This window comes from Tenebrio molitor, chromosome 7 (genome assembly GCF_963966145.1).
Source record: "Tenebrio molitor chromosome 7, icTenMoli1.1, whole genome shotgun sequence".
Lineage (NCBI taxonomy): Eukaryota > Metazoa > Arthropoda > Insecta > Coleoptera > Tenebrionidae > Tenebrio > Tenebrio molitor.
The window spans coordinates 20,759,426-20,767,690 of NC_091052.1; the positions used below are offsets into that span (position 1 = coordinate 20,759,426).

The 8,265-nt window shown below is 39.0% G+C and overlaps 1 protein-coding gene across 1 annotated transcript; it reads right to left on the reverse strand.

Moving 5' to 3' along the window:
* Positions 1-709: 709 nt before the first annotated feature.
* Positions 710-2,884, reverse strand: LOC138135641 (glutamate dehydrogenase, mitochondrial-like). The gene is made up of 2 exons (XM_069054435.1): positions 1,531-2,884; positions 710-1,480 (listed from the first exon to the last, which is right to left on the reverse strand). Exons 1-2 carry the CDS (start codon positions 2,472-2,474, stop codon positions 757-759), a joined length of 1,668 nt encoding a protein of 555 aa, XP_068910536.1. The 5' UTR covers positions 2,475-2,884; the 3' UTR covers positions 710-756.
* Between the last annotated feature and the right edge of the window lie 5,381 nt (positions 2,885-8,265).

The window sequence follows — 8,265 nt, forward strand, 5'->3', positions numbered from 1 at the left end:
AAATTTTATTGCCAAATTTGTTCCATCATTTAGATGCATTCCTTACTTCCATCGCTTCCAATGAAAGAAACTTCACACAATTTCCTATTGGGTTCTATAACTTATTCTGGTTCCTCATCAGTCATCACTGTAGTCATTAAGAGTTTTTTCACTTAATCAACAACGCAAGCAGAAAAATACAACACCAGTAGGTAGGAGTTAGGTACCTATTGTATGTTCCTAATCCTATCATACCGATTAACAACTGACACTATTTTTAGTGCAAATGATAACAAAATGGATGTATTATTACCTATTGTTATCCTCTAAAAACAATATTTGAAAAATGACTGTTTCTTTGCTGACAGAGAATAACATAACCTCTACAGTCTACGAATGACTTGGTTACTTTATCAGCCCGTATTGGTGACATACACAGCTAAAGCATTTTTGAAGTAAAAATCACACCGCCACAATATTGAATTATTTGACCTTGACTAGGAAAATCCAACGTGAATGGACTTTACTAAAGTGAAAAATAAAAAATGTTACGTTGTACTTAGTATAGATTTTTTCACGATATTCGGCACACTATTGGTCAATATCAACTGTTTTCATAACATGAGGGAATTTGTCATGTTTACATTTGAACTTTTGTGTTATCTCCGTTTGTGTAGGTAGACATTTTTTCCATCTGCACTATGTCAGTAATGGAAAGAAAACACGCTCGTGTAGGATGTATATGTGTTAATGATCCAAAAATGTTACAAACAAATTTCAGAAAGTCAGACCAGCTACGTTGATGGTATTGAATATTTTCTCAATGCAATTCATGTAAGCTGCAGCTCTAATGTCTAGCCCCAATTTATGTTCTTCCACTATACGTTTAATAGCTTTGGCCGCCTTTTCCATCGAGAACTGCAATCCTGAGTGAACTATGTCCTTCTCTGACGCACCGGCCATTCGTCGTTTGAACGCTTCAGTAGGGGTTATGGAAATTTTGCTACCAGCTCCTCCCAATGATCGTTTCAACGATTCTTCAACAGAATTCAGCAGATGTTTGTTTGAGTCTTCCTCATATTTAAAAGTAAGTCGTCCGTAAGACACGTGATTGATATTCTTCAACCATTCGAAGTAGGACACCGTTACACCACCTGCGTTCAAGAACAGATCAGGAAGGACTAAAATGTTTTTCTTTATGAGAATTTTATCGGCCGCAGGTGTTGTCGGTCCGTTGGCGCCTTCGGCGATGATTTTGGCTTTGATTTTATCCGCGTTATCTTTTCGGATGGCCTTCTCGGCAGCAGCAGGGACCAATATGTCGCACGGTTCAAACATGAGAGTCTCACGGTCGAATGGCTTAGCGCCAGGGAATCCCACGATGGTACCGTGGTTTAAACGATAGTCTTCTAAATCTTTTGGACTGATACCGTCTGGGTTATACAAACCGCCGTCAATTTCGATGACACCAATACATTTGGCACCCATTCGATGGAAGTACCTATTACAAAACGATCATTCAAAAAAATCTATGTAAACAGAGTATAGTACCTCATTGAATGCAAGCCGACGTTCCCGAATCCTTGAAGAATGAAAGTTTTCCCTTCCCATCCCGGTGTTAAGCCGATTTTGCTCATGTAGTTCGCATCATTAATGAATACGTGCAGTCCGTTGTAAACACCGCGACCAGTCGCCGAAATTCGCCCGTGTATACCGCCCTGATTGATGGGTTTTCCCGTAACACAAGCCTTACTGTTTATGTCTTTGAAACCCAAAGCCTTGGCGTAAGTGTCGGCAATCCAAGCCATTTCTCTTTCTCCGGTAGCCATGTCGGGAGCAGGAACATCAATGCTAGGACTCAGAAATCCCTTTTTACCCAATTCCAGCGCAAACCGTCGAGTGATCTTCTCCAGCTCGTTCTCAGAATATTTTTTTGCATTTATTTTGATTCCTGCCTTGGCACCGCCGAAAGGAACGTCAACACAAGCGCATTTAAAAGTCATCAGGGCAGCTAAAGCTTTCACTTCGTCCATGTTAACGTCGAGCGAATAACGAATGCCGCCCTTCATAGGCATACGATGGGCGCTGTGCTGAGCTCTGTAGCCTTGGATAATTTCGTAAGTGCCGTCGTCTCTTTTGACAGGGAAGGACACATCCAAAATGTAATCACACTGTTCCATTAACGTCAAAATACCTCGTACCCGGGCTTTGCGTTTCTCTAATGGTATTTTAGCGCCTTTTATTTTACCCAAGTCGTCTACTAATTTGTCCTCCATGAGAATGCACGCTTTGTGGAAGAAGTACTCAACCATGTCGAAAAATTTTGGATTCGCTTCGTTTTCCATATTTTTCAGTCGATCTGGTATTTTATGATCTGCATAATTGCGACTTTGGGCAGTAATCAGTAAAGCTGGTTTTAAATAATTGTTTGAATTTAACGCAAAATTTGATCGAAACGGACGTACACTTCTTGACACCGTTTTTAGAAGAGCCATTTTGCAATTAAAATAAATAGCTTCTACCCTTCAAATAATTAAATTACAACTTTTGACGTGTTGACATAGCTTACTATTAAAATTGAATGCTCTAGTGCTATAAATACATATTTAAATATCACCTAATGCTCTGATTTATTTAAAATCAATTCTTCCTTATCCTTTGGTCTTCATGTTGTTTGCCTAGCTTGGATGGGTCTGCGAATGAGCGGGCTATGAGCCCCTCGCGAACCTCTTCAACTGATCCGTTCACTGTCGGTTTTCTGACGAACACAAAGGGATTTGTCGCTCTGGTTTGGACGTCTGTTAAGGGTGCTTGGTTCCACTTCTCACCTATATGGTAAAATAACGGTTGGGCAATTGCATTTTGTAGTTCGAAGGAATGCTAGGTCGAGCTTGTCATCCACGAATGACAACAAATCGCGAAGATCGTTACCAGGGTTCAGAGCTCAACCAACAGCATCTATGGGTGTGGAGTGGAGAAGAGCTTTAGAACGCGGGATCTCAACACATACTATTTATCGCAAAATAAACTCCTCTGAACTATGTACATGTTTATCGCGTTTGTCGGAGAATTCCGTTAACACCTCCACAGAGAAATTCCGTTGACACTTCAAGAGAGAGCTGCTATAGAGCAGTGGTGCTAAGAAAGACAACAGTGGATGGATGAATGGAAGCAATGTGTTTAGCAACAAATCAAGATTTTGTTTGTGGCACAATGATGACAGGATTTGCATACGTCGATATCGTGGTAAAAGACCAAATTTGCAATTTGCCTAAAGAGACATCTAAGGTTGTTATGATTCATAACATCTGTGGTTCAGGTATCTGGCTCGTATTGGGTCTCCACTTTAAACTCCAGGAAGCACGGCGCCAACGCCAACCAACTCCAAAAATGCCTTACAAAATAAAATAACAACAACGGTTGCTCAGAACCTAAACCGGTAATAGGTAGGTACAAGAACAAAGCGGCACCGTGAAACAAATGATTTATTTAACATAGACACTGTAAATGGGATGAGTAAAACCCCCAAAAATCATCCACAAACGATGGCGCACCATAATCTTTCAATTGCCAAAGTTACACAACATGTTACATAAGATTGCGCAACAAGACTCTAGATTACAATGAATATCGTCCTAACCGACAATAACGCTCCTCTAACCCTCGGCTCCTTCCGATAACAAGCAGTTTTTGATCGCGGAGTTAAACTAGCTTTCGCCCCCGGATTCCGAGTTCCTACCCTATCGTCGTGGTCGTCCAAGTCCCTGCAACACCTAACTCGTTATGGGTGCAGTGCCCTCAGCTTGTGTCCTCCGAATCGCCCCTATTGAAACAACAGTAGATGCAACAGAGGCCTTCCCCCGAGGGCGGTCGAGAAGCTACACGGCCGGGGTCACACGTCATGGCAAAGCCCCGCGAAATCAATGATGTGCTCTCGTTTTTCTTTGCAACATGATAACTCTGCCCTCGCCTCGACAACCTAATTTCGGCCAAACACGTGCACACGTTTTTCCTTGTGGCAAATGAATGGCCGTTCCCCGTTTTCCCAATTCAACCCAAAGTATGATTTTCTGGTCCCTTTGTGCCTTTATTTGGTTCAAAAATATGAAAAAAATGCTGTTGCAAATGACAAGTGGTTTTTTGCAACTTTATAGTTGACCAAGGGACCAGAAAATCATAGTTTGGATTGAATATTTTCCATATAAGTACAGTTTTAAAGTAATTTCAAATGACTAATGTCATAAAAACGCCGTTGCAAATACAAAATGGTTTTTTGCAACTTGAGTCAACTTTATAGTATAATTCAGAATAGGTGGCATCGCGGTAGGCGTTGATTCTATAAAGTGAGCTTTATGTTATGTCAAAAAATTTTGTAAACATGTGAAACCGTCATTACTTTATTCTGAGGTTATGCGTTACATAATTTTGACATGATTTTCACCCACAGCTGAGATAACCCCCAGACAAATAATACACTTTTCATAAATGAAACAAGGAAATTCCAAATACTTATAACAAGAAAATAAACACAAAACGATTCCAATGATAATATCAAGGCCAAATTAAAAGCGAAGGTTACCAACAGCATCGAAACTAGGGTATTATTAGCAAGGGTCTTGCTGCCAACGTAAATTTGAGTTTCCAACGCCTACCGCGATGCACTTATTCTGAATTACAATATATAATACATGAATTTGTTACTTTAAAAATAAAAACTATAACATGTACAGTGCGCCCCAATGAAACCTAGCCATCCTATAAAGACATCGTTGTTTTTGAAAAATTCTACTCTCCTGTCAAAAATGGATTACTTCCTAGAATTTGAACTTTTAGGGAAATAACGTTTTTCATGTTGTGTGAAACTAGAATTTTAAAAAGTTATTTTGAATGCCTAAGGTTGGTTAGTTTGAATTGAGAGATTAAATCCAAATAAATATGCCGCCAGTAACCAAAATTGATTGTGAAACGAAAAATCATCAATCACTTAGCGAGAAATTAGTCATTTGCAACTGTTACAATTAATTTGCTGTCTTACATTTTTGGGATATCTTTGGTTTGTCACCAGACACCAGATAGCCTCCAACCTAACCAAATTTATGGCAACCTAGTAACGAATATCCCTAAATCCTAGGGAGTAATCCATTTTTGACACGAGAGTAAGAAAGGTCAGACAGGTCAAATTCGTTTATTATTTTATCCACAATGACTATATTATAAGGTCGTAATTCAATTGCTTGGCAACCCTGTGATGAACCAAGTGGGCAATTCAAAAATCCCACCAAGCAGCCATCTTTTTTTTTCTCTATCAACATACGCAATGAAAATAAAACCCGCGAAATTCAAAAATGGCCAAGAGCGCGTGATCGTACCTCGTTAATTTCCTACGTTCTGTTTTTTTTTATACAAATTAAACACTACCAGATTCGTTCCAACAGAGTTTGTGAACCACACAGAAGAGTGCAAATAAAACAACACAATAATTATAACCAGCGATTTATTCAATGTTATGATTTTTGTTAACGCCGGGATTAATGAATAATAAACGTTTCGGGAGAGGGCACCCAAGTCTCTCCAAATGTGAGAAGACTACTCATTTTGAACTCTAGGAAAATGGTGAGCTCTGGCCATTCTCCTAGACCCCCGAATGAGGCTACGCTAAAAACCTCTCCTGAAAATACGAACAAATCCGAAGTGACCACGTGAACGGGACAATTATTGTAACTTGAGCAAACCTGATTTCATAAACAACACAATTCAAAATTCAGGAAAAACAGAAGGATCATGTACATTACAGACAAAGCAGTTACTTCGGACCGTTCGAGCGGGAGCGAGCACTAAACGAGAACCTTAGCATCCTTTTTCTCTTTTCCAAATTAATTTACAATGTGGGGCAGGTACACTGTGGAAGGAGTGAGTGGCTTGTGTATGGTCCGGTGGTCTGTGGCACACTATCCTTATAACTTTAACATTTCCCGCCTACCCGTGATTTAGTGCTAAAGGAAAAGTCCTAGCTGCTTTACGTTAAGTCAACAAATTTAGCTACTTTAAGTTCAGCGGTTGAGTTGAATATGACTATTTCCAAGCAAAAACAAACGACGCTTGTCAAGTACCACAAACTTAGGGAACAGATCACCATTCCGGGAGTTTGTGCCAAGGAACTTGGATTCAACTTACACCATGAGCGACGTTGCGGACCAGCATTCAGCAAGCCCCGCCAAGCGTTAAGGTTTTCGGGTCTCTTGGGGTGCAACATGCTAAACGTGTTTTAGATGCATTTTATTCACTTAAGAAAATTAATAAAATGCTTATACTTATACATTAAATAACTATTATTTGTCACAGTTATCATACAAATTGAAGTCTTCCTACAGATATGTGTCTCGAATAAACTTTGACATATCTGCTGGACGTCCGGCTGGTCGATGTTGTTTCAATGGCTGTTGATAATATGCGCCATTTGGAGTAAATGAAGAAGAAGCAGACAGCGCCAGAGGATACAGAAATCACTGTAGAAGAGGCCTACGCAGCTGCCTCACCCCCAACTTCCTCATCTACTGTAACACCAATGCCGAACCCTAATTTTAATCAATAGCGATGGCAACATACAGTGAGTTTTTTTTAAGACTGGCCATAGGGTTTTACATGCTAATTTTTCAACCTCCTGTTAACTTTTGTTCCGATAAAAATATCCAAACCATTTTTGGAACAAAGTTGGAAGATTTTTTAAACTATCGGATAGATTACAATTTAATATCCCAAACCGTCGAAAAAGTTGTGAAAAAATATTTTTTAGGGCGCCGAAATAATAGTACGTCGAGCGGCCGCCAGAGTAGCGCCATTGTCGGCTCAACCAGCACCTGACGATCTCCAATTTTGGACGCTTTCGGCGCGTTAAAAAAATATTTTTTTCACAACTTTTTCGACAGTTTGGGATATTGAATTGTAATCTATCCGATAGTTTAAAAAATCTTCCAAATTTGTTCCAAAAATGGTTTGAATATTTTCATCGGAACAAAAGTTAACAGGGGGTTGAAAAATTAGCATGTAAAACCCTATGGCCAGTCTTAAAAAAAACTCACTGTATACAGTGGGTTTAGTTTCGTCAAAAAACAAGAAACATGTTTTATTTCTCTCTTTTTTTGTTATAAAAACTTTTGGTTTACTTATTTTTTTTAAATTTGTTTATTAAATATTACATAAAAATTACTTACCTTATTGTTATTACCAATTTTTCTTCTGCATATATGGGATCTTTATGACAATTTTTCCACTGTTGAACAAGTTTTGTTTGGATTTTCCCCAAGATATAATCAAAGGTGAGAGGCTCCATTCGAAAATATTCATAAACACGATCTGGATGATGTCTTAATTCTTTGTAAGTGATGAAATTCTCCCAGTTTGAATCGTTTATTATTAATGGAATGCACTTTATATTTTCTAGGCGAAAAGTTGTGGTTTCTATTTAAAATAACCCTCTTCGGGTGTCAGACACTTTAAAACCGAGTGATTACTGATTACTATCGCAGCTATGGGGCCGTTCAAAAATTACGTAACGCTTGAAAGGGGGGAGGGGTCTCCTTAAAGCGTTATTTCTTGCTACATAGGGGAGGGGGGGGGTGTGGTTCCTATGTTACATAACGCATAAACCTGACGCAATTTTGCAACCCGGGAAAAAATGAGTTGGTTTTAGTTTTCTCAGTTTTCATCATTCATTTTTATATTTTAAATTAAATTGCGTTTTTTTTGGGTGGGGGGGTGGGGTTCATATGGCACAATTGTTACGCAATTTTAAAGGGGGACTACGTAAAGTGTTACAGACAGTTACGAAGGGGGAGGAGAGGGGGTTCAAAACGGTGAAAAAATGCGTTACATAATTTTTGAACGGCCCCTATGATGTAAAGCTCCGTTGTGCATACCCATCAATGCTTATACTCTACTCTTTGATCTATCATCCCTGCTATTATCTAATATCCCTGCTCCGTAGAAGCCGTAGCGTACTCGGCTTGCGATGTGTTTGTCGCACCAATCTTTCGGTGAGTAGGTATTATATTGCAAGATCGGCTCACCCAATCTCTACGCACTTTTTTGTTTTATTTTAGTGTATTATTCTTTACGAATAAGATATGCAATAATAGTGACAGGGAAAAAATGAAAAAAAAAAAAAAAACTAGGTACGCCTAAAAGAATGTAAAACAAACAAAAGTTATATAAAGAAGAGCTTAGGTACTCAGAACTTGAATTAAATTGCGTGGATGGTGTTTTCATTGAGAAATAGTAAAAAATAAG

Bases quoted from the DNA above. Each gene is read 5' to 3' on its own strand.
- LOC138135641 (XM_069054435.1), bottom strand. From the start codon at position 2,474: ATGGCTCTTCTAAAAACGGTGTCAAGAAGTGTACGTCCGTTTCGATCA. The intron at 1,481-1,530 runs GTACTATACTCT...GTTTTGTAATAG, and splicing joins GTCGGCTTGCATTCAATGAG to GTACTTCCATCGAATGGGTG.